Here is a 26,302-nt window from a genome sequence, read left to right on the forward strand (position 1 = left end):
CAGAAGTAAAAGTGGGCGGGGCGGAATAAGGTGGATAGAATAAAACCGATAAGAGATCTGAGGGTGAAACCATAATTGAGATTACTGTGTTGTCATTGAAGTAGTTAAAGTCACTCAGGGACAGCTGTTTGTTTATGTGATGAAATTGAACACTGGCACAGACACATTGTAGAATCTGCAAATGTTTAAAAGGGCAAAATAGCAGGCAGAATGGGAATAGTAAGCCCTGTGAGTGAGTCCCTGTGCAATAATTAGCCTGCTGGACAGAGCAACAGCAATCTAGGCCATTAACTGACTGTTGTATTTTCTGTAGAGACAATGCCACATGATTATATTCACTGTTGCATATGGACAAGCCAGTCAGCTCTCTGCACTGCACATTGAACGATGCTTCAGCAGCTCCTCATTTGGTGCCAAAGTAATGTGTCTGTAAAATGGAGGCACGGAAGCCAAAAATCCAAATTGACTGACCTGGAGCAGACCTGGGATATCTGCCGCTCCTGAGCACCAGAGGCTTTAAGGGAATCTGGACTTATGGGGCTGCCAGAGAAACCATCTGTGTGCCGTGACGGCAATAAGCTCCATCGGCTGTGCCTTCACCCTTATCTCTGCGCCTTCATCTCAGCTTCAATATCTGAGAACTGGCTGCACACAGCAGTCTCTTCTTGGCTGAATTAGTATTCATGAACGCCACACTACCCAATGATCAAAATCAAATGTCAGAGCAGGATGAGTCCCTTAATGTTGTCGACCTTGGTTTCTTGGGAGGAGCACCCCTCTTTTCATTTTGTCAAATTATATAATATGGCGGTGAAAAATGGAGATGATCACCTTTAGAAGTAGCATTCAGTGAGCCTTCAACACAGCGTTACTGTGTATAAGATTCTTTTGTAATAGGTTAGTTTGTACATCAGAGTCTGCAACCAGCATGAACCAAAGGGCAGTTTCACCACTTTTACAACAAAACATGTTTATCACAGACCATAAAGGTTATTTTTTTTTAACATTTTAGTGAATTTTTAGCTTCTTTAGCTTTCGCAATTTTTGATGGAGCCGGCCCTTTTAATCATTTTAGCTTTTATTTAAGTATTTTTTAAAGTCATCTTACCAGTTTTAGGTAGTTGTTTTTTAAAGTTTTTTTGTTGTTTTATGAATTGTGATTTTTGTAGTTGCTGTCCCAGCTGTTTGAGCTTGATTAGTAATTATAACTATTTTCATAATTTTACATAATTCAGTTCTTTTAATTTGTTTTATAACTTCGACCTATTTTAACTGTTTTTGGCTCATATATCTGTTTTTGTGTTTTTTATCCTTAACATTTTTCAGCCAGAGCTCCTCCATCCATCCTTACTTCCATACATATATCAATTCATCCATCCACTTTCATGGTGGCAGTGCAGAGAATAAGATCCCAAGATACTTTGGGCCCATTTACAGGACATTTTCAAGTTTTCTGTGGAAAATGAGGGAAGCGCAACTTTTCTCAATTTCTTTTTCTGAAATTCTATTCATTTCAGCTGGTGTATTTCTCATTATTGTATGTATTTTGTCTCTATAGCCCATGCTACCTACTCAGCTCTATAGTAAAGACTTTCACAAAAACAAAGTTTGCATGCCAGATATTGCACAAATACAAAACTCTCTATCACTTTCCAAACAATGCTAATTTTTCACTGAATATCTCAAATGTTTGTTTCTGAGTCTGGCCAAAGGTAAACACAGACGTCAACCGTCTAGAACTGTGCTAATGCTGACTGTCTTACAAATATACGTGTGTGGTGACAACATCCTGCCTGGCAGCGGCTTTAATTTACCAGCACAGTGATTACTAATGAAGTTAGCTTTACCATTGTTCCAGGCAGGAAAGGCCAGTGTTTGCACACAGATGGAATAAAAAACATAAACAAGTGTTTTCGCACAACACCGAGAGCTTTGTGCTTCAGGCCCTGCTGTTGTATGATTTCATGTTTCACCAAGTCTATTCAAAAGAGGCCAAGAGTGAAAAATTAGCAGCATGACCCACAAGGGCTTTTAATGTGTTGGGACCATTATGTCCTCATATGGATCACTATTTATGTTTTGGTTGGCTATCGATAATGATTAATAATTATCAAAGATAGTTATTAATAATGTTGAAATTTAATCTGATCTGTATCAGAACCTCGGAGCACCACCTGTCGTAACAGGAAATGATAGCCAATTCAGTTATATCAGTCTCATAAGATATACTAAACAGTTAATCAGGAATTTGAATTAATAGTTAAATTAATTACAATTACCAGAATTAACAGTAAAGGTTGAAGGATTTTGGAGTTCTTAACACAGAAGAGGTCGACATTTCATTCACCTTTGTGCTCATTAATAAAACAGCAAGTATGATTCCAAAAATATATTTATTAACAATGAAAACAAATAAAACACAGATTCTAACTACCTATATACAGCTGGGTGTGTGTAGGTGCATGTGTGTGTGTGTGGAGAGAGAAAGAGAGAGAGAGAGTTGGAGGGAGTGTGTGTGTGTGACGTGTGATGGAACTACAAAACAAGATGGCGGATCACAAGAAACTACATTCCAAATGGAGGTTGTCAGAGAACAGGAGGTCTGTCCTGGGTCTCGGCCATGTGCTGATAGCAAAAGAACAATAGAAGCTAGCCACAGCATCTGCTTCCTGTATGTCTCTGCTAAAGGACCATTTCTAGAATGAGTTTATGTGACTGCGATTTGTCTTGTAAAACGTCAGGAGTCATCAGATGGTGTTCAGTTACTGTGTGATGTTGTCTTTAATGTGATATGTGTAGGATTGTGAGTTAACAAGTTAGTAAAGCAGATTAGCATGCAGACCCTGTGTCTGTGGCAGAGCTAACAGTGGTTTACAGGTTGATAACTGCTCCTAATATCATTATCATCAGAACGCGATCATTGTAACAGAATCAACACATCTTCATAAAGTTAAACAGTTCTATGCATAGCATCAAGTTTAACTAATCTCAAGTAATGCCCAGTTGTTACCACTTCCTTGGAAGAGTTCAGTTGTTGTCCTGCTGGAGGGAAGCTGGTGTCTTCTCCTGTAGTTAGCACCTCCTGCTAACTGTGGTTGCTGGTTCTGCAGGCTGAGGAGAAGAAGATGGAGTTGATGTTTCAGGAGCTGTCCTTCTTTGCAGCGCCTGGTTGTCCCTTTGTTCAGACTGAGGAGCTGGTCGCTCAGGTCTGTGATGGTTTTCCTGCTTGTTCAGGAAAAACACAAAGAAGTTCTGTGAGGGTCCCTGGTCCCGTCCTGGAGGAACCGGTTGGTTTCCCTGGAGAGCAGACTCTGGGTGCTGGTCTCTGGATCAGGGGAAGGTCTGACCCTCGTGGTGGGTCAGCAGATGAGTTGAGGAGTGGAGGCCTCTGGTTGCCGGCCTCTCGTGTTAGCTGTGTGCTAACACTGGATGAGGTGCTCTGCAGCAACCCACCTCCTTGGAGTTTGCTTTGCAAGAGTGTCTGAATGGAGGCTGGGTGAAAGCCTTTTGTCCACGTGTGACTTCAGAGGTGTCGAAGCCTGAGAGCTTCAACCAATCAGTGACTGGCTGATTGCATGGGGGAAGAGTCTTGTGAGCAGAAAGGGGGGGGGGGGGGGGGTGGAAGGTCCTGGAGAATGTCCCCCCTTCCCCACTCTAGGTGTGAAAGGCCATCACATTCCTGGGTCAGAATTCATGTCATGACTGCGTCTCATGACAAATGAATATTGCCTCTCCCCAGAAATGAACAAACTTTCTGTGGTCCTGCAGATCCCAACAAATGGGAACTAAAGCATATAACCAACAGCAGAATCAAATGATTTGCCATTTCCAGTATGCATTTCTACAAGTGATGTAAGAGATGAAATCTGTTAATAACTTTTGAATGCAGGGTAGAACAAATATATATGTCAACCCCAAGTACCTTTTGGAGGCCACCTTTCATGTTTGTTATTGTCATGTAAATCGTGAACCGAGAACTTCTAAACTAGTAACTAACCTGAGTTTTTTTGCTGAATTAACAAATCATGATGAACAGGATGGGCAGGTCTGCAGTCTTAATCTTTATTCTACGCAGACCTGTTTTGTATGAAATGTACACAAATATCATCTGCTAAATATCTTAACCTGGCTTTTTTCACATTAATATAATCATGAATCTCACTGAGGCTATTCAAAACATTCTTTAATAGGCTGTAATATATATAAAACAAAAGAGGGCCGAGCACGCATTGGCCGTGATTTATATGGGACAATAAACTCACCTGTTGCTTTATGTGGATGTGCATCTTTTTCTCTTTTTTTTAAATTTTAGCAGCCGTTTATAGTTGTTTCATAGTATAGTTGCAGTTTACGTTTATATAGTTGCAACTTCTGCTGCGGTTGCCTTTCTCTTCTAAACCATCGCTGCAGTCCCAGATAGCAAAAGGCATTGATTCAACGTTGGATTTTGGTCAGATTGGTTATTTTTGGTTGAGGTTGAAAAAGCAATGTTGTTTCAATATTTAATTACAGTTACTATTTCAACAATTGAAGAATTGTCGTTGATCTGACATTGTATAGATGTTGCATTTTCAATGTTGAATTTCCCTACGTTGATATGATTTTGTATAGATGTTGCATTTTCAATGTTGACTTTCCCTACGTTGATTTGACATTGTATAGATGTTGAATTTTCAATGTTGAATATCTCTACATTGATATGACATTGTATAGATGTTGCATTTTCAATGTTGAATATCTCTACATTGATGTGACATGGTTTCAATGTGGGCTGCTGATACTTTTTCTTATTGTTATTACTTATGACTTAAAAGGCCGAGAAATGACGCTGAGACAAATGGAGGACAGATTCTGATGACTGTGACTCACCAGGTACAACTGACATGAATTTAATGTCCCGTCCACAAGTGCCTTAAAATCAAGGTCAACTTTCACAAGGTTGAACTTTGATATGGTATACTTTTGCAAATCTTGCAATTATTCTACTCAAATTAGAGTATCATTATATTTTTGTATTGTGCATTGCATCATAGTCAAAAGGAGCTGTATACTTAATCCGTATTTGATGAGATGTGTCAACACAACCGCATTGGAAAATCTATAGCGGTTTATGGCTTTGAGTGATACATTAATTTAATATAGACTGTATAATTAACATATTATGATATACCATGTATTTGATCCATATTCCAGAAAAAAAGTGTGATTAGATATGGTCATATCTATTTTGAAGTTCGTCAGGTACTGTCAGATACTTCGTCAGTACGTCAGTACGTCAGATACTGACGAACTTCAAAATGTTTACTGTATACAATATTTTGTCTTCATGTCGCATAGTGGGTTCGTATTTGACCAGATATGGTGCATATCAACAAAAATATGCTTTAGGGATGTCCATATTCTAGACCGAATCCAAAAACAGATATTTAGGGATTCTGGATATTTTCACCCATACGGAACACCAAATCAAAATATTCTTCATATAATTTTTATAATATATGTTCTTCATGATGTGGTTTATATTTGACCAGGCTCCATTTGCTGGCAATGAAAATCTCATGAGATCAAGGCAGTAGCAGTTTTAGGCAGCTGCTCCACCTACTGTGGCCGCCTGCACACCTCAGAGCATCTGGTATATGGCCCTCCATGAGGACCACAAACTATACATTTGATGTAAAATCCTTTTTCCTGTAAAATTGTTAAATTTAAAGATTGTATGAATCACGTATAGTGGAATATACTTTATTCCTCGTGTACTGGATCAAGTATATTCCACTACACGAGATTCATATCTGTTAAATGTATGTTGTTGATGATCATGATAATGATAATAATAATCCTAATACAAAAGGTTTTTAGTACAACACTTATAAAAATGAGCAATTTGAAAGTACTTGGCAGACATAGAGTGAAAAAGGACAGAACACACACACACACACACACACACACACACACACACACACACACACACACACACACACACACACACACACACACACACACACACACACACACACACACACACACACAGGTTTACATTCTGCTTCGCAGAAGGCTGGAAACTGTCTGGAGATTGCAGCTTTATGTCGCCACCCCGCGTAAATTTTATTGTGCCTGCCACCTGCCGCCCCCTGCTGCCGAGCGAGGCCGTGGCGGGGTCAAAAGTACGTGGAAGCCATGTCATTAGCTAGTGATTCTCGATCGCAGCGCCACCACGGGGCCACCCTCCAAATTTCAGCTCATTTGAACAAACTTGTCAGCATGAGATGCTAACACCTGCGATTTGCCTGAAAAGCGCAGAGGTTACCTCCCAGGTGTGGCTGACCTGGAATCTGGAGTTTTATGACATTCTGAGATGCTAAGCTAATTAGCTTAGTGTGGCGGCTAATTAGCTTGTGCGCCGTGATCGCAACGCCCCCATGAGGCCACCCTCTAAATTACAGCTCAATTGAACAAACTTTGTAGCATGCTAATTGGCATGCTAACAAGTGTTGATGCTGAGTCATTGCCATCAGCATTAAAATGGATTGAAAAGTATGGTGCCTAAGCTACTGTGTGTGTGTGAGCACTGTGTGGTCAGCCATCATGTTACTGGTCCAGCCAATCAGAGGAGCCGAGTGTGTTGCCAGGCAGATTGGGAGCAGCTTGTGTGATGTCATGGAGCCGGCTCCTGATTGACAGGCTGCAGGTGGCAGAGACTATGAGACCTTATGTGAGGGAAGAAGGTGTTTAAGCACAAACGCAGGTCCCGAACAACTGCTTATAGTTGGAGAACCGTGACACTTGGGTGAAAAATTCACCGTGGGCGTCGGGAGAAGTTGAAGGACGCGCGGTGTGGTTTTTGTGTCCTCACGAGGTTCCGTCTCCCCGTGAGGACTTGAAACAAATGGCTGAACTTTGGGGATTTGGGGAGAAGATGACTCGTCAAAATGTATTGGCGCGGATGAGACAGAATCCTGCGCTCCCTATCAATTAAGTCCCCTGGAGGGAGAACCGTGTCTCTCTGAGACAAAAGTGTCCCCTCGTGAGAAGCCTAACCCTAGCTACATTTTGATGTATAATATGTTGAGAAAGACGAAGAAATGTGGCCGTGGCGACGAGATAAAAACTTTTTTTGGGGGGAAAACGGCAGTGTCTCTCACTCTGACCGAAATCTCCTCACTCTAACCTCTCCACATACACACCCATACAAAACTGGAAAAAAGAGGGAAAACTTGATGACATTTGAAGGCTCACAGTTTAAAATTGGTGAAACTTGTGAAAAATCCGAGGACATATCTGAATAGAGGACAAGTGCGGCAACGTTTTAAGAGTAAGTTGGAGCCTGTAGCAAATGTAAAATTTGGGGACGTGATGTGGCGTGGAAAAAGTGTGATTTTGTTTTCGGTTTTTTCTCGGTTCCCATGTAAAGCGGATGGGAAATTCTTCGCCGTTTTTTACGTGTTGTTCGGAAACCGTTTGCGATATCCATAATGTAAATGGATGCACAGGAGTCCCGATAATTGCGCACGTTTTGATATATCACTGTGTACGTCCTCCAAACGGTGTGGGACTAGTAGGCCGTCAAACTTTGTGGGAAGAATAAAAATAAAATTAATAATAATATTTTTAAAAAACGGCGCTTTCCCAGGATTGTAATAATTGTGCGACGCCTCTTACAGAGGCAGGCACAATTAATAAAAATTAAAAAACGGCTTTTCCCAGGATTGTAATAATTGTGCGACGCCTCTTACAGAGGCAGGCACAATTAATTAAAAAAAACGGCGCTTTCCCAGGATTGTAATAATTGTGTGACGCCTCTTACAGAGGCAGGCACAATTAATAAAAAAAAAACGGCGCTTTCCCAGGTTTGTAATAATTGTGCGACGCCTCTTAAAGAGGCAGGCACAATTAATAATAATTTTTAAAAACGGCGCTTTCCCAGGATTGTAATAATTGTGCGACGCCTCTTACAGAGGCAGGCACAATTAATCAGGTGTTATCGCTGTGGGAGGGTCTCATTGCTGCGAAGGAGTTGCACGCGGTCACAGCATCATTTCGGAAGGTAAGTGGATATTTCATTGTCAGCATTTCAGCATAATAATTGATGTCTTGAGTCACCGTGTAACACTAAGGTTAAATACGTGTCATGAGCGTATTTGCTTGCAAAGTTTTATTTGCCCGGTTTCGTAAAAAAAAAGCGATGTGCTGTTCGCCAGTTAGCTAAACTCGCCCTCTTAACGTAAATCGTAGAAACTCAAACGTTATATGCGGTCGACAACTGTCCCAACTGCTAATGACGAACACGGTGGTCCCGGTGTCCGGAGAGTTCCGTTGGGAAAGTCGGGGGGGAGGGGGGGGGGGGGGCAACGCCATGGCCATGTGGCTTAACACACCGCAATTTTCGTCTACAGACTTGGCGCAGGCCGCGGGTGGTTCATGATGGCGGCCATGCTCCACTCTGGACTCACTTCGTTTCATAACGTGAACGAAAATATCTCCACTTCTGTTTTCCAGTGTTCTACACATTTCCTAAAGTAGTTTGGGTTTCATTGTAGGAGTTTAGCCGTCTGGGTGTCTTTATTGGCTTTTAATTTGTGGCCCCCCTGAGATTCCCCCGGGTCCCGTCCCGGTTCTAAGAGGCCCCCCTGAGATTCCCCCGGGTCCCGTCCCGGTTCCAAGAGGCCCCCCCAGAGATTCCCCCGGGTCCCGTCCCGGTTCCAAGAGGCCCCCCCAGAGATTCCCCCGGGTCCCGTCCCGGTTCCAAGAGGCCCCCCCTGAGATTCCCCCGGGTCCCATCCCGGTTCCAAGAGGCCCCCCCTGAGATTCCCCCGGGTCCCGTCCCGGTTCCAAGGCCCCCCCTGAGATTCCCCCGGGTCCCGTCCCGGTTCCAAGAGGCCCCCCCAGAGATTCCCCCGGGTCCCGTCCCGGTTCCAAGAGGCCCCCCTGAGATTCCCCCGGGTCCCGTCCCGGTTCCAAGAGGCCCCCCTGAGATTCCCCCGGGTCCCGTCCCGGTTCCAAGAGGCCCCCCCGGAGATTCCCCGGGTCCTGTCCCGGCTCCAAGAAGTTCCCCCGGGTCCCGTCCCGGCTCCAAGAGGCCCCCCAGAGATTCCCCGGGTCCTGTCCCGGCTCCAAGAAGTTCCCCCGGGTCCCGTCCCGGCTCCAAGAGGCCCCCCTGAGATTCCCCCGGGTCCCGTCCCGGTTCCAAGAGGCCCCCCCCTGAGATTCCCCCGGGTCCCGTCCCGGTTCCAAGAGGCTCCCCATGAGATTCCCCCGGGTCCCGTCCCGGTTCCAAGAGGCCCCCCCCAGAGATTCCCCCGGGTCCCGTCCCGGTTCCAAGAGGCCCCCCCCAGAGATTCCCCCGGGTCCCGTCCCGGTTCCAAGAGGCCCCCCTGAGATTCCCCCGGGTCCCGTCCCGGTTCCAAGAGGCCCTCCTGAGATTCCCCCAGGTCCCGTCCCGGTTCCAAGAGGCCCCCCCAGAGATTCCCCCGGGTCCCGTCCCGGTTCCAAGAGGCCCCCCCAGAGATTCCCCCGGGTCCCATCCCGGTTCCAAGAGGCCCCCCCGGAGATTCCCCCGGGTCCCGTCCCGGTTCCAAGAGGCCCCCCTGAGATTCCCCCGGGTCCCGTCCCGGTTCCAAGAGGCTCCCCGGAGTTCCCCGGGTCCCGTCACCGTTCCAGCTCCCCTTTCCCTGTTCCCTCAATAAAACATTAACTGTTTGCAAACAACTTTCTGCTTGAGGTCTGCTTTTGGGTTCAGGACACTCCACGCGCCGGCCCCCAGCCGTGACAATTCTATTTGGTTTTAAAGTTCTGCAGTTGCTCCAAACTTGGATTTCCAGCAGTGACATCACTTACATTCAGTGCAGTGATGTCACTACTGGATGACTTTGGCATGACCCCTGTGGAACTTCACTAAATAGAGATTAAAGTGATTATTTTGGCTTTGTTTGACACATTAAAAAATAAAGGAATGTTAAAAGTGCTGAAATGGCCTTTTAATAGTAGTTTATCAATGTTGATAACATGGTTGAATCAAGGTTGATTCATCGTCTGGGTTCATTGAAAATTCAACATTCTTTCAATGTTGATAATATGGTTGAAACAAGGTTGATTCATCGTCTGAGTTCATTGAAAATTCAACATTATTTCAATGTTGATCATAGCGAGCAAACTCAATGTTGCTTCAATGTTCTGACATCAACGTTGATCTCACTCTTCAGCCTGACGGAATTTCAATGTTGATTCAATAACTGTTTGCTATCTGGGGTGCAAAGTCTCTGTCTGGGTTTGGTCTGATGTTGCAATTGCTCTTTAATCCTGAAAAGCCACGTGACGGCCGCAGATTACTAACTGTACAGAATAAAAAGCGCACACAAACACACCGGCCTCCAGTTAAAACACCCGTAATAAAGTCCGCGATGAGTCACGCCATGAACTTTGCGAAATGCGACTCGGTGCTGGTGACTGGAGCCAATCGGGGAATTGGAATGCAGATTGTGGAAACTTTGGCGACCGGAGGTTTCTCGCCCGGGAAGATCATCGCCACGATGAGAAATCCTGCAGGAGCGCAGGTAAACACCAACAACTGTCGCCATCTGTGCGCTCCCGATGCGTAAAAACTGCGTTCAGAGAAACAGCGTCAAAGTGCGCACGCTGCTGCTGAGTCGACCTCCATCAGGGAGATATTCTAATAGAATTTGAGGTTATTCGTATTAACTGTCACTAGAGGTCGCTGTCCCCCTCCTCACTGAATTAAGTCATGGTTTTCTTTTGATCTGCAGAAACTTAAGGAACTTCGGGAGAAACATCCAAACATCCACATTGTCCCACTTGGTAAGACTGAAGTGTGTGTGTGTGTGTGTGTGTGTGTGTGTGTGTGTGTGTGTGTGTGTGTGTGTGTGTGTGTGTGTGTGTGTGTGTGTGTGTGTGTGTGTGTGTGTGTGTGTGTGAGTGCATATTGGAAACCTGAGAGATCCGTAAATACTTTATGGTCAGAATCTATTTGATTGTGATAAAAAAATATTTTCTGAGATTGTCTGGCAATTGAACTGGTTCTTTCAGTAATAACTTTCTGACAAGACGAATAATGTGACAGAAATTATTCCCTTTTGAATATCAAATGATTAAAATGCAAAACTGATCAGTTTTTCTATTATATAATTATATTTCTTAATGTTATGCCGCTTACTAAAACCTTAAGTAAAACAATAGATAGCAAAATACACCTACTCAGTTTGAAACTCAATACAGCAAATTTGGACAATGACAATAAAGCCTAATAAATAAGCAAGATTTGTTCATTTCCGATAACTCACATGGTTCAGTGCAAAAGTCTGGCCATCGAAAATAAAGAAAAGTGATCCCTCTCTAGTCAAATAAACAAGCTTAGTGCCTCACTGACACTCAGTGCCTCTGCACTTTACATCCCTGCTCTTAATAAGTGATATATGTCAGAGGATTCCTTCAGCTTCAAACAAGAATCGAGACACAAAAGGTTGAAAAACTCTGGCCTGACCCAAAGAGACTAATGTTCATTGTCATTTGTAGCCATAAATTGCTCACATATTGACTTCTTGTCAAATAAGGCTGAAGTTAATAACTAACCCTACTTTGTTGGGTTTTGTGCCTCATTTTAGCCATTTTACACCCATTTGTGTTTGTTTGGTGCTTTTTTATTTGAATCTAGGCATATTTTTCTAACCTTTTAGTCGTTTCACTTCTACTTTGTGCTGTTTAATGTTTTTAGGTTGTTTTGTGTTTCGGTGTTGTCACTTTATGGGACTATGGCCATGAGGTTTAGGTTTTTAATATTTGTTTTTCTCTGTGCAGTTTGCGTGTTCAAGTGTGGGTTTGGACAGGGGAGCCACTGGGACGTGACAAAATCCAAAAATTATGCTCATAAGGACAGCTGCACAATATCAATTCAGTATGCAATTAAAAAAAAAACTTTTCTTTTTTGCAATGAACTAAAGTACCGGTAGATAATGTTTATATATGCGCCCAATAAGACCAATTGACATACATAATCTATTTGCAACTTCATGCAAGTTTATACCTTGGAAATATGTTTTACACAGAATTCATTGTTTGCTATCTTTTCTTCGCCTCGTGATCAGCGCACTAACTGAAAGGCTTGATGTGTGCTTGGAGCAGACGTGGTGAGCCAGGAGAGCATCGAGAAGTCTGTGGAGGAAGTTGGTCGACTGCTGCAGGATGAAGGTCTGAACTGCCTCATCAACAACGCTGCAGTCAACGTGCTGGCCGACTTCCATTCGGTAACTGCGGAGAAGATGATAAAAAACTTTCACACCAACGCTGTGGCTCCTCTCATGATCACCAAGGTAATCCCCTGACATATATATTCACTTACCTCTTGCCAGATTGGCCTTTCGAGGTGAGCAAAAGTTTGATTTGCAGGCTCTCATTTCACCAGATGAGGGACAAAACAAACTCCAGGAGCTTCACTCGAGACTCAGGAGTAGCGTTTTCCTCTACTTCATTGCAAACAAACACTAAAAGATGACCTTGACGTGCAGAAATAAGAGAACCCTTCAGCTCGCGGCAGCCTGTATATCATAAATATTAATCAAAACCCTTGTTGTGGCTGGCCTCAGAGCGCCGGCCCCAAAGTCAGACGCTGATCAAAAAGAAGTCGGCAGGGCAGATTTCTGCTGACGCACAGTTTGCTCCTGCTGAAGGACGCTCTGTGACTGCAAGGCCACGAAGCAGCACACGGCTCTCCTGTCGTCGCTGTCTGTTCGCTTAGAAGTCAGCAGTGAAGCACAAAGATCAGAAATCCTATCTCTGTATGTGTTGAATCATGTCATTATTCTCACTGCATCACATTTATTCCAGCCAACCCCAGATAAACTACAGAGAAATTAATATTTTAATACATTTCAAGACGTAGTCGATACATATATTTGTTGTTTCCAGCCCCTGTTGATAAATTCGCTGCATTTTAATACTTTACTTAACATTTCTTAAGTCAATTTTCTGACTTTAGGGAAGTAATTATTAGTTATACCTTCGAATTAAATACAACTTATTTGTTTTGTTTCCAATTGGTTTAATTGATTTGAGCAATATTGGCTTATTCAAAACTAAACCTGCACACTTGTTTATAATGTCTTTTTTATGGACAGGTCCTCATTATTTTATTGAATAAAACTGTATTCAGACAAGTTTAAAGTATTTCTGGAGGCTCGAGATGAGGGATTCATGCCTTTTTGTAAGATAATCAATTCACCACCAGAGGGCAGCAACTTCAGCATTATCCCTGTCGGTCGCGGTGTTTTTAGAGCCACATACCAGTAAAACTAGTAAAATCACAGCATTATAATCTAGAAATTAATTGTATTTGTTTAAGTGCAAACAGGTATCAGTGCATGAAAAAATAGGTCTATGTTTAATACATATAGTTGTTTTTTTTTTTTTTATTCCTGCATACATTCCTGTCAGATAAGTCCTAACCAAATTCTGTTCAGTTTCAATGACAATAAGGTCTTCTCTCAACAATGATGCGTCATTTCTTCTTTTCTACACTGCTAGGCATTTCTGCCTCTGTTGAAGAAAGCTGCATCCAGAGGAGGTGCAGGTGGAGGAGCGATGGGGATCCAAAGGGCAGCAGTTATCAACGTGTCCTCTCGACTGGGCTCTGTGGAGCTCAACTGGGGTGATGGGGACACCCGTTTCAACTGGTACCCCTACAGGGCATCCAAGGTTGTTACTGTGGGATGAAAATGACTCTTTAATCCTGATTTTCTGATAATCTCACTATCATAAGTTCTAGACCATTCGTGATGTGTAGAAAAGTAAAAAAAAAAAAAGAAATAAATTACCGGAAATCACTGACAAACATTCACACAAAAAACAGTTTTTTGTTGTTGTGATGAATGCTAATTAGTACCTTCTTCACCTCTCAGAGTGCCCTCAACATGGTGAGCCGCTGTATGGCTAAGGACCTGGCGCCTGACGGGATTCTGTGTATGGGGATACACCCTGGCTGGGTCCGCACTGACATGGGAGGACCAGAGGTACGAGCCAATCCCCAGTCTTCTTCCTTCATGATGCTACAAGCTGGAACATTTGTAAACGCCTCGTAAGAAGCCAGTCTTCTCAGAGGATGCACGTCAGCTGTAATTAACGGCACGACCGTCCACTTCTTTTGAAGTGTAGAGACTGAGTTTGTTCGGTTGTCCGTTTCTTTGCAGGGGCGGCTGAGCTCAGAGGAGAGTGTCTCTGCTGTCCTGTCTGTGATCGGCGGACTGACTGAAAAGGATCATGGGTCCTTTTTGAACTTCACAGGAGAGAAGCTGCCTTGGTGACCCTAATTTGCGACCCAAACGGAGCTCCAGAAACTCATAACTCATCCTGACTGCTGCTCAGTCGGTCCTGCAAAGTTTTGCAGAGACGAACAGCTCAGCGATGCAATTTGTGCAGTGACTAAACAAATAAGGTGCAATTTAAGCTTTTAGTAGGCAAATTTTAGTAGTGGTAAATTTACCAAAAGAAAGTCATGGAGTGTGGGATCATGAAGTTACGTCCACTTGTTACTCTGATCTGATTCACTGTAATGGCATGCGAGTGCAGAGTAATTTTGAGTACATTTGTTACACACATTACCTTTCCTCAGTCAGGTTAACTTGTTGCTAATGTTCACTCATTGACATTAATTATGTGTTTTGCTTGAAAGTTTGGAAAACCAACTGTTGCAGAGTTCTCTGTTTCGGTAATGTCCTAAAACAGATCTCAAGTGTAAGTTTTTCCATGTTACCTCTCATAGATCAGTAAAATGCTTTAAAAATGGTTAAGTTTCACCTTGACTTTTTTGGGAATATTGCCAAAAGTCTGGAAAAAAAACACTATATTAACATTTGGGTTTTTTTCTTTTTCTTTAAGCAGGTTTTTCTTAACTCTGTAAAATTTTTGTTATCCCATGTTTCACATTTTGTAGTTATTTACAAAAAGTACAAAAATCTTGGAGATGCATCTGGTGTATGTTTGAAAATGGAACCTATTGGCATGCAAGAGATTATTTACTGCCTAAACATACTCAAATATTTGTTAAAATTTGCGCACACACATCAGAAGTGGCAAACTCTGGCAAAATCGCTCCATAGCAACGTGGCAAAAAAAGGCCCACTGAAATAATCATAATGTTTAATTGTTGAGCCCCTTCATGATGGAAAATGCAGCTTGAAGGTCTTTACAAAGAAAGGGATTAGAAAAAGTCTGTGGACAAATATTTGAGGATCAAAATTCTTACAAAAAGACATTAACACAATTGTAAATCTTGTGATCTATATCAACCACAGCCAATAAACAGTTTTCTTTATCTTTGCTGTATTGCTTTGAATACTTTGCAAAGGGCCTAAATTAACTTTAACCTGGTCAAACAAGGAAGAGGAGACGGAGTGTTTTTCTTCCTCATTCTTTGAAACACGAGTTTAGATTATTTTGCAGCTTTATCTTTCACCCACACAAGTTCACATTGTTCAAGAGTTTGCTTTGAGCCTCTTTTCCATTGTGAGCATCACTCTGCTGTCACGTGAAACAACAGGGGACAAGATTCAAGATAACAAGGAAACATTTTTCCCACAAATGTCATTTTAAATTATAAATGTGTGTCTTTGGGCTCTCCACCTGTTACAAAGAGTACTTTGTTATTTTTCCCTGAAGATCACAGAGTATTTAAGACAGAGTTTACAAAAGTACTCACAATACAATTAAAAAAAAGTTCTGAAATGTATTCAAGAAGAAGTAGATTCCAAACTTCATTGAGCAATGCCTTATTATTATTATTATTATTTTTTTTTTTTTTAATGTTATCTCCTGTTAGGTTTGGCTCAGAGGAGGACTCATGATGCCAGACACTGATGTAGGTGGAGCAGGAGTTTAACTTTATTCTAGCAAAAAAAAAATTAAATGACCAAAATAAAGTCCATGAGATCACAGGAATAATCACAAAGAGACACTGGAAAGTCCAAACACAAGAACACAGACTGAACAACTGGAGCGGTAACCACACAGAAACACAAACCAATGAGAACCAACAAGAAAAGACAGAACTGAACCACTAAATAGGTACTGCTGTCAACAGGTGCAGGCGATCATACACTCAGGCACAGGTGAAACAAATTAGGGCAGGAAAACAGCAATCAGACGCAAGGAGGGAAAGTCAATGAGCCTGAAACAAGAGGCAGAGTTAGAATTTCCAGAAACAAGAAACAACATATAAACCATGACATTTCTCATTTATTTATTTATTTATTTTGTCAGGTATTTTATTCACATTTACACACATACATGTGTTTCACAGTGTGATTATAGAAGCTTGATTTGCAGTATTGCAGATTGTGAATTGACATGCATCCCAGTTTTGGTTTCACGAATTATTTTCTAAATTTATAAAAGATGCAACATCCAGAATTTCACCTTAAATGTTTGTGAGGAATTTTTATTTTCAACAAGAAATCAGTACGAATGCAACTTGACTACTTTTTCTCAACTTCCTCTTGTGGATGACTGTGACTGTGTGTATTGTTTTGATCATTTTATTGACTCTAAATGGTCCTCAAAGAAGTTTAAACAAGGAAAGAGCCAGTTCGAAGAATAAATACGCAAGTTTCAGACACCTGAAAAGCCCAAGTATGGAAATTGGGATGAAACAACGCTGAAACTGTAACTTTGAAAAATAGAAAATAGATATATGTGCATTATGAAACAAATTTAGATTATTACATACACTGATAATTGAGCTTTATTGCTGAAACAAACTGATAGGATGCAGTGCTCATTTAGAGCAGCAGACATTTTGGTACTGGCAAGTGTGTCCCCCCAAAAACCATCAGATTCTAGAAAATAAAATTTCCTCTATAATTGATCATTTTAATTGAACTGTGACAGTGACATATATTTAAAGATATATTTATAAATTAAAAAAAAAAAAAAAAAAAAAGATATATATATATTACCTAAGAACAAATATATTTAAAACCTTTTTGCAACACACATTCACACCACCTAAATTAGTTAGATAGGCATATTTTTGGAGTTTGGACATTTGAATTCAGTTGGCAACTCTTAATTACACCCTGAACAGTATTGACAGTATAGAACATGGACAGAGGGATGGATGGATGGATGGATGGATGGATGGATGAATGTGAACATGTGTTAAATGGATAGATGGACCTTACAAAAATAAATGACACATTTTCAGTCATAAAACTCCTCAGGTATGACCTGGATATGCACTGTATTTTATTAATATAGATTTTTTTTTTTTTTTACAGAGATTTTTACAATTAAGTGTGCAGACAAAGGTTGAGGAGGAAGGCAACACGGATGACTTCATCTTAAGCTCTCTCGAATGTAATTTTGCTGTAATCAAACCTGTTTGTCCACACTGGTGTGCAGGAGGTCATGTGTATTGGGTGTGTGCAGAGAGAGGAGTGAGGCAGTGTGTCTGCAGTGTTGACACAGGAGGAACAGTAATGTGACGAGGCTCAAGTGTCTTGAGTTTGACGTTTCATGGGAAATTTTCAACAGCATGTTTTCATACCAGAAAAAGAGCGATGGATTCCTGAAGAAAAAGACGTATTGAGCTGTCTTCACCTGCAACAGGTATGTCCTGTACTTATATGGTCTTAGATTGTTTTTTCATCAATTAGGTTGAGTTTTTAGCTCATCCATACAGCATTGCACATTTATAGAGGGCTATCTTTCTTTTATTAAACATACTGGATATTAGTCTGGAGCGTACATTGTGTTTTGCATGATTTGACTGGAGGCTTCCTGATAGGAGATAACCATGTCATTACAATTGTACAAGTTTTCGCTACTCAAAGAAACAACTCCACCACTGATGGGATGTTTTAGAGTTCTTCGTCTCTACAAATGATATTCAGTAGGGACTATATGTGTATCTACTGTATGTGCTTTTCATTCAAAACACCAAATATTTGAAAGTTATTCTCTCTACAGCCGAGGCAGATGGGACAGTACTGTTTACTCTGGCTGTACTTGTTTTTCTGAGTACTTTACTTTTATTTCCTACATTCAAACACAAATATCTGTACATTCTCCTCCTTCCATTTCTCAGACTGGCTTGTTACTTGCCATAACCGAGAAAAGTGTAGATGGCAAAAATATATTAATTGTATTTTGAGGGGGGTAAATGTCACAACCTTCATACTCCATGCATTGCTCATATTGTTGTGGTTGTTAAGTATAATATTTGGTAAAGGTAAATGTATATAAAAAAATAAACAATCCAAGAATCCATGTGACATACTGTAATTGTATTCACTGACACTTTTGTAAATAGTTTACTCAAAGAGATCCTTCCTTATTTCTTATTTGTTCCTTATTTGTGTTGTCTGACAAGTTTTGTCATTTGTTCCTTTCGCTGGTCTCACATAGGTTAGCCTGCACAATACTGCCAACACAGCTCATCAATGGTTTTACTCTATTTGCTACGCATCTGTAAGCTCCCTGGAAAAGTACCAAATTAAATATGTAAAGAATGCAAAATAAGGACACAAAGCTATGTATGTGTTCTTCTGTGTGTTCAGCAGCAGGCATATTTAGGTCTTTAAAATTGCATTGGATAAATGTTCTTATCCGAGTGACTGTCCAGTTTAAATTAGAAGCAGGGAGGAGGAAGTGGTTCAACCCAGTCAAAGTTAATTTCTTTCTATATGTACTCTTTCTTTATTTTATCTATATGTCTGTCCATATCCTGGATGTTTACAGTTTTCTCATCTCCGTGCCTTGTGGAGCTGCTGTGATGAATGTGATGAAGCCTTCTGTCCATCTTCCTGTGTTGCAGAGGGCTGGTGTAGACCACATGGAGACAGAGTCATGGTGACTCTCACAGATTTTCCTGCTCCCATGGAGCCGTTTTCTGCGGCCTGGGAGCTGAGGATGCCATTCCCAGAGATAGTCAAGTATCTGATGCTGGCCATCTCGATCACCCTCCTGCTCCTGGCTCTGGGCATGTTGGCCTGGCAGACATACAGATGCTGCACACACTCACACACCAGATACACCCAGCAAGATACAGGTGACAGGGATGAGAGTATTTGCTTTTCCAGCATGGGTGGAAAGTTAATTTCATGGTTCAGGGGGCAACAATAAACAGAATTTTTTTTTTTAATGAAAGAGCAATCTTTGAATGTCTGTCCAGCATTTAGTTTATGTTTGAATTTCAATTTTTTTCAAAACTTGTCATTAATTTCAAAATGTTGGGAGGCAGTTAAAGAAAATATATTTATGTGATATGTTGATAATTTGTATTTTAATAATATTTCTGCAAAATATAGGATAAAGACAAAATAAACAAACATGCATGAAAGAAATGCGGTCATATTACATTTTTTGTAACCCATAAAAAGTGCAAAAGAAATTTTCAGTATATATGATTCGCTAATACTTGTTTAATCGACAGGCAAACAAATGGAATGAACGATTTATACTCAGAGACTGGGAGAGGTTATGGTCTTTTTAACAAATGCATCGTTGGTTCCTTAAAATATGCACAATTGCCTTTAGTTATTATTGGGAAATAGTTGAAAACTATTTTTTTTTAAATATATACTGGTATTTAGTGCTCACTTGTTCTTATTAAGTCAGAGGGGATTGTGACAACCCCATTTCACACATGATTTTGGCCTATGTCTACCAGAGCAAGTATGAGACTGAATATCAGACAAAGAAAAACTGACATATTATGTGCTTGTTTTATTGTGTGTTATGATCCACAATAGTCAAAAATAAACAAAATAAGAAAGAATAGACCTTTAGAATAAATTAGAATGTTATAATAATAAATAGTTCTGATTATCAGTATTAGTAGTAGTAGTAGTAGTAGTAGTAGTAGTAGTAGTAGTGGTAGTAGTAGTAGTAGTGACTGTATGTTTATGTGTTTTGTATTATGAAATACATTAAATACTATTTAAAATAATATTTTTGGGGAATGTAATGAATCATGATCTCAAGTACTCAACATGACAAAAAAAATTAAATGATAAATTAAATGTGAAACGTTACAGAATATTCCAAAAACTACAACTACTATTACTAGTACAACAGCAATAAAAATACAAATAACAATAAGAATGATACTTTCATTTGAAAAACACTTCTTTTTTTTTTTTTAATACAATCTTGTGTATTTTTGTGTTGTAGTAAATAATAATCTGATGTACTCAGTGGAAAATTCCTCGACAGCAGGAAACTACTCGGGCATTCTAAGCACAAAGGTAAGAGGCAACTGAGCGGAAACTGATCCAAACAAAATCACTCAGAATAACCTATACTAGAGTGAGAATATGAATATATGAATGAATGAATGAATGAATGAATGAATGAACCGCATCATCTGTGCTGTTTTGCGTCTTCTTGTTTAGTGTGTCAAAATAAAAACGCGTCAATTGTGAAGCTGCTCGACTAGGAACTGGTGATTTTCTGTATTTTCAGCACTTGAAGCCCAAAACGTAATGTTTTCAACTATAAATATCCTTATACATATTGACCACTCTTTGTACGCATTGACAAATTTTGTTACACGTATACATTTTAGTGCAGCACATTGGACAGTAAAACAAAATAAGAAATAATATGTTCTTATCTATTATAAGAATAACCCTAACCTAAACATTTCCTGCTGGTAAATGCAGATATATTGTAAATTCAGTTACCTGACTGTTCCGCAATATCTTTGACCCAAATGGGAATGCGAAAGTATGACAGAACATCAACACATATACATATTAACATTTAAAAGCAACAATTCATACATAAATTGAGCTTAAGGGAGATCAAGCAAACTCATTATGGCCACTAAGCTTGGACATCAACAAGGAATATTTATGCGAGGTGCTTCTGACATCACAAGAAGATAAAATTATGATTCAAGAATGACTTCAGCCGATGCTTTTATCTTGACATGGATTTAGCAGCTGTTTGTACACCTCTGAGAGAAGACAAGGCGGGCTGGGTGGGGTGTTTATTCTGACATTGAACATTCCTACAGTCTGTTTGCATGATGCCACATGACTTAATTGTCAGTCAATGTTGCACTGAGTTTAATAGATGTGTTTTCTATGATTAGATAAGTAAACATTGAGAAAAAAACCAGTTAGATTCTCATTTAAAAGTGTGTTAGGTTGGAGATAAAGTTTGATTCAGTTGGATAGGGTCCAATTCTTGTCTTGGAGAGCCTCTTGTGTAAGACTGGTTTCAAGAATTCTGCAATGCTTGGTGATGAGGCATTTGTTATAATTAAGGGTGCTGTGGTAAAATCGGATTAAGAACATGCAGGACGGTGGCTTCTAGGACAAGGATTGGACGTCGCTGCTGTAGTGCAATATCTATGCAAACAAAGTAAGCTGAGACCTGGGAGCCAGAAGCCAAAGAAAACCTGGAGGTGTCATGGAAACATGTGGGTGTGTGTATGCATGTGTGTTTGGCAGATGATTGCTGCCAACGCCGAGGCCTGCAGGCTCAGCCGCTGTTTCTCTCTGGCCTCGTTTCCCTCCTCAGCATCCAGCCAGTCAGACGGGGAGATGGGAGAGAAGGCAGGGACCAGCAGGAAGGTAACAGAGGCTCCATCATCCTGATGTAATGAGACATCTCATGCAAGTTTTATTGTATTGTCTGTGCCTATTCCTCTATGGTTAAAAAAAAGAAAGAAAGAAAAAGTCCAGGGTGTCAACCATATCAGTAAAGTCACAGCATAACCTTTAAATACAAGTGTATTGTAAGATTTCTTTCTTTGTTGTGGAACTACAATGTGAAAACATTTACATTAAATTGAACATCTTTTTGAACAATACAATTTCCATATTGTTCCTCGTGGTGAAAAAAAAGGAGAGTAAGATATCCCAAAATCAATCTTATTTTCTCAATCCCGCATTTTGTAGCCATCATGCATGCTTTTTCAAAGTTACACACGTCAATACCCAAATGACACTGCTGCATCGCTCTTGTTTCAGCTCGGTTCTCAGTCTTGTGTTTTGTCCTCTGGTCAAAATCTGTTGAATCACCTGCAGGAATATTTTATCTCTACTAACTGAGCATTGAAAGCTTCCTCACTGTATTTGCTTGGTTTCTTTTTTACCTTTAACTGTGAGTCTGGATTCTGTTTATTGCTGAGATGTTCAAAATGCCAATACCTCTGCTTGATCACTAGATGACTCCCTCGTACCCAAAATGTATCATGGCGCTATACCGATGATAGTAGATTTTTATTTGTATTCTAAATTATAATTTGAAACAAGCCATGTCAAGAAGAAAACAGCCAAAAATCTGAAAGGAAATGTCAAAACAAAATGTTAAGCTGCAAAACTTGTTAAGATATTTAATCTGATACAACTGATGTATATGGGCACTCATCACAAGAATACTTTAACTGAGTAGTTTGAAAAATGATATTTTACTACATCCTCGTTTTTATTAATTGTCAGGAAATGTTAGGCCTTTGGGGCTCTCTGCTAACATACTGCATCTCCTTCTTATAGGTTGATGGATCGCTACGTTTCTCAGTCTTCTTCGACCAGCAACAGGCTAAGTTGGTGGTCACTGTGCTGCAGGCTGAGGGTCTTTTTCAGGACACGCGCAGGCAAAGCCTTCAGCCATTTGTCAAGATACGGCTCTTGGTTGCAAAGTCAGCAGTGAATATGGAGGAATTTGATTATGATGAGGTGATTTGATTGTAAAACACAAACTTAATTTTGCTCTTTTAGGAAAAGTTGCCCTGAGTTGCCCTGCCCATCTGTAGTTGCCCTTTTGACCCAAAGTTGTTTGTCAGGCAAATCCCTGTCATTTCCCATGCAAAAATGAGTCAACACCATCCCTTGGGTTTCTGCTGGAGCTCTGTCTCTGCAATGATCATCTGAAGGTGTTATGGATTAGTGCTGTGTTATCCTCTTAGAGAGAAGCCACGCCGCCTGTTCTGTGGACTGTGCTGCAAGAGTGGAAGACTCGTGTTGTGAAAGGCAGCTGCAATCCTTTATTCGGAGACCAGTTTACCTGCATCCTATGGGAGGAGGAGGATTTGCTCCACCACATCAACCTTAGGATGGAGGTCCGGCAGTGCACAAACACACCTCTCGCTCTTAAAGCTGTACATGACCAACATTACTAAAATTAATGGTTGAAAACTTACATTTTGTAGTCGTTTAGGCCTCGCAATACAGGAAATGTGTGCAGTAGACTTTACAAAGCATCCCTGATTCTGTGATTCTGTCACGTTTGTGTGTGTTAACCAGGTCAGGGACTATGACAAATACTCCAGACACACAGTGTTAGGAGAAGTGAGGGTTCCTCTCAGGCGGCTCCACTCCTCCTATCCTCTGGAGCTGCAAGAAACTCTGCAGACTCCACAGAAGGTACTGCATTCTATCACACACACACACGCACGCACGCACGCACGCACGCACGCACGCACGCACACACACACACACACACACACACACAGCAGGATAAAGCATAACAAGCCACATGTTGAATGCAAAATGTTTTCGGGAACCCTTTAGACATAGCAGGCACTTACCAACCGTGATGATCCCTCCACCATGCAGTGGTTTTGCTGATGTTTTATTGACCTTATGCACAGGATCTTGTTGGAAAGTTGCTGCTGTCACTGAAGTTCCTTCCCACCTCTCAGAGGCTGGAGGTTGGCCTGCTGAAGATCAGAACTGTTCTCACTCAGAGTTGCTCAAATGAAGGTAGATGACAAACTGACTTCACACGTACAATCATGACAAATGTGCAGTACAACACAAATTCTCCTCATGTGTTCTCTTCAGCTCTTTATGCCAGGATCACCATCCAGTGCAACCAGTCCAAGCTGCCATACCAGAAAACCTATGCAGTGCCCCGGTGTTCCTTGACCGTCTTCAATGAGGTCCTCATATTCTCCCTGCCGGAGTCTCCCATGGAGCAGTGTAAAGTTTTGGTCTACGTGTACAAGACCCACACATCTAAGAAGTCTGCCAAACATCTGATTGGACAGTCGATTGTGGGGAAGGACAAGAGTTTGGAGGACGAGCACTGGAGTTTGATGATGCGCTCAGTTCGTCAGCCGGTAGCAAAGTGGCACAGCCTGCTGGTCTGAGTCTCTCTCATTTTTGTATTTTGCTTGTAGCTGACAATTCGTATATGAGACACCCCTGTCTATAGCAGCCCATCTGTCTATGTGCTCTTCTAACTTTCTCAGCTGAAGGTCTCATCACTCATTAAAATACTTCTTGAAGGGCTAAATTCTACCTGGTACTTTGTAAGGTCATGCAAGTAACCAGTGACTGTCATGATTTGCCATCTGTTTATAATACATTTTGTGGAAAAAGCATGAAACGGATTGAAAGTTGCACATATTTCCTGATTAAAATGGAAAATATTCTCCCTGCACACAGGGGGTGTGCTCCTCAAATTGGAAGGTTTTGATTGTGCTCCTGTGACGTCTTCACCACAGGAAGCTATCATCATAAACCCACCTCTGTTGCACCACCCCACCCTTCCCACCACCTGAAATCACTGGCTTAGCTTACTGCATTAAAATGTTACTCCCATGTCATCAGCTCTATTGTTAGTTGCCAAAATGAGAAAAAAAATGTTTTCAGTCTCCCTGAATTAGTGGATCAAACTACCAAGGACCAGTTGATTAAATTGATCTACAACAGCAACGTTGAATCCCTTGTGATTTAAAAATGACCCCCTTATTCTTGTCAATCTGTAAATCTCCATGTTTTGTTACTCTGCAGTGTGGCTGTTTGTAAATGACTCCATGACAGTTTATCAGCGAAAACAAAAGTACCATAGTTTGTTATTTGCACAAGTGTCAATGTATTACCAAAGATTTTTATTAGTTTGTGAAATAAAACACGAAGACATGAATAAGGTAGCAACTTCTGTCTTTTCAACTCCACTAAATAAATGTGAAAAGCTGTCTCATTTGGGTTAAATTTTAACATATCGCTATGTCTTTGTGTACATTTTCATTGTCTATTTTGGATCATTAAAACTTTGTATTGATAAAATGTGTTTTTACTGAGTACAGCATTTTCAGTGATTTCCACTGGACATCTTCCCAAGACCACATGGCCTTCTTTGGATGGCCAGTGCTAGATTGGAAGAGCCTGCCCCTCATGTCACCATTTTAAAATATTTGTTTTATTTGCTTTTTGAGTGTAAAGGCATATAATCATGGAAAGCGTGTTTGAGACTACTAAGCACTAAAAGTCGACACACAGGTCATACCCTCTTTTTTTTTCATCACTGAAACAAAGCAAAGCCAAATGTCATAAGTCATCTTTTTGTCAATGTGTGTACAATACTCTCAGTTGCCATGTTTTGGGTTATACTTAACTTGTGAACAACATAAGTAAATACTATCCATCAATCTTCTGGACCTCTTTATCCGGTTCAAGGTCTGGCTGAAGGCAGTGGAAACTGGACGGGTTACCTGGGAAAACAGAGAAAAACACACTCATGTTCAAACTTGGTGAAAATTTCGGATGTCCAATTAACCTCACATACATTATTTTGGAACTGTGGGTGGAAACTAGTGTGCCTGGAAGAAAAACATCCCACTCACACACAGGAAAAACCTAATGTGCAAAATACACAGTGACATGGAAACGTATGTACTTACAGTGCGGCATAGAGTATGGGATGTATGGAAAGCAATTTTTTTGTTCATGAAATAACTCATCAGTTTGTCCACATGGTGGCAGTATAGACCATAGTTTTGTTTCCAATGCAGAGTTGAAAAGTTGGGCCCTGGTCCCACAAACAAACAAACAAACGTGATCAGTTGGTATTTTAACAATATCATGTTTATTCTTATGGCGGTCAATGACAATGTCAATTAATGGATAAAGATTTAATTCATCAACTGATCTTTCTGGAATGAAATAAATGGATGTCTGCAGCAGGGCCCTGCATGGTGGTGCATGATCTCTTTATTCTATATTCTTTGTTTTTTTCAAGGTTTATTTGAACCAGGAGCCAAGTATTCTGCCAGCATTGCAAAACAAATAAACAATGTGTTTTTTTCTACACTGTCACTCAGAAACAATCTGAGACTTTCAGGTAAGGGAGGGGCGGAGGGCGCACACAGAGCAGTGCTCATTGAACGACTGTAAAGTACTGAATGATTCAGAGAGATGAACGACTCTTTCGAGTTTCAAGCTGAATCATGCATGCTGAACAACTGAAGTGAGCTGATTCGAGCATGTGCACTGAACGCCTCATATGAACTTAAGGAGCCGGTAGCAACTATTAGCACAAGCAGCTATTAGCACTAGCAGCATAG

The 26,302-nt window shown here is 40.9% G+C and overlaps 2 protein-coding genes across 2 annotated transcripts; both read left to right on the top strand.

Annotated features, from left to right (window-relative positions):
* Positions 1 to 10,397: 10,397 nt before the first annotated feature.
* Positions 10,398 to 14,306, top strand: LOC308136337 (C-signal; the record flags this gene model as incomplete). The annotated part of the gene is made up of 6 exons (XM_080504653.1): positions 10,398 to 10,550; positions 10,761 to 10,812; positions 12,133 to 12,320; positions 13,531 to 13,701; positions 13,905 to 14,015; positions 14,193 to 14,306. 6 exons carry the CDS (start codon positions 10,398 to 10,400, stop codon positions 14,304 to 14,306), a joined length of 789 nt encoding a protein of 262 aa, XP_080360779.1.
* Positions 14,307 to 18,846: 4,540 nt separating this feature from the next.
* On the top strand, positions 18,847 to 24,840 carry syt19 (synaptotagmin XIX; the record flags this gene model as incomplete). The annotated part of the gene is made up of 8 exons (XM_080504768.1): positions 18,847 to 19,048; positions 20,173 to 20,246; positions 21,459 to 21,581; positions 22,506 to 22,688; positions 22,919 to 23,071; positions 23,256 to 23,375; positions 23,603 to 23,714; positions 23,796 to 24,840. The coding sequence occupies 8 exons, from the start codon at positions 18,847 to 18,849 to the stop codon at positions 24,101 to 24,103; spliced, it is 1,275 nt and encodes a 424-aa protein (XP_080360894.1). The 3' UTR covers positions 24,104 to 24,840.
* Positions 24,841 to 26,302: the final 1,462 nt, after the last annotated feature.

Source organism: Blennius ocellaris (assembly GCF_963422515.1).
Source record: "Blennius ocellaris genome assembly, chromosome: 11".
Taxonomy (NCBI): Eukaryota; Metazoa; Chordata; class Actinopteri; order Blenniiformes; family Blenniidae; genus Blennius; species Blennius ocellaris.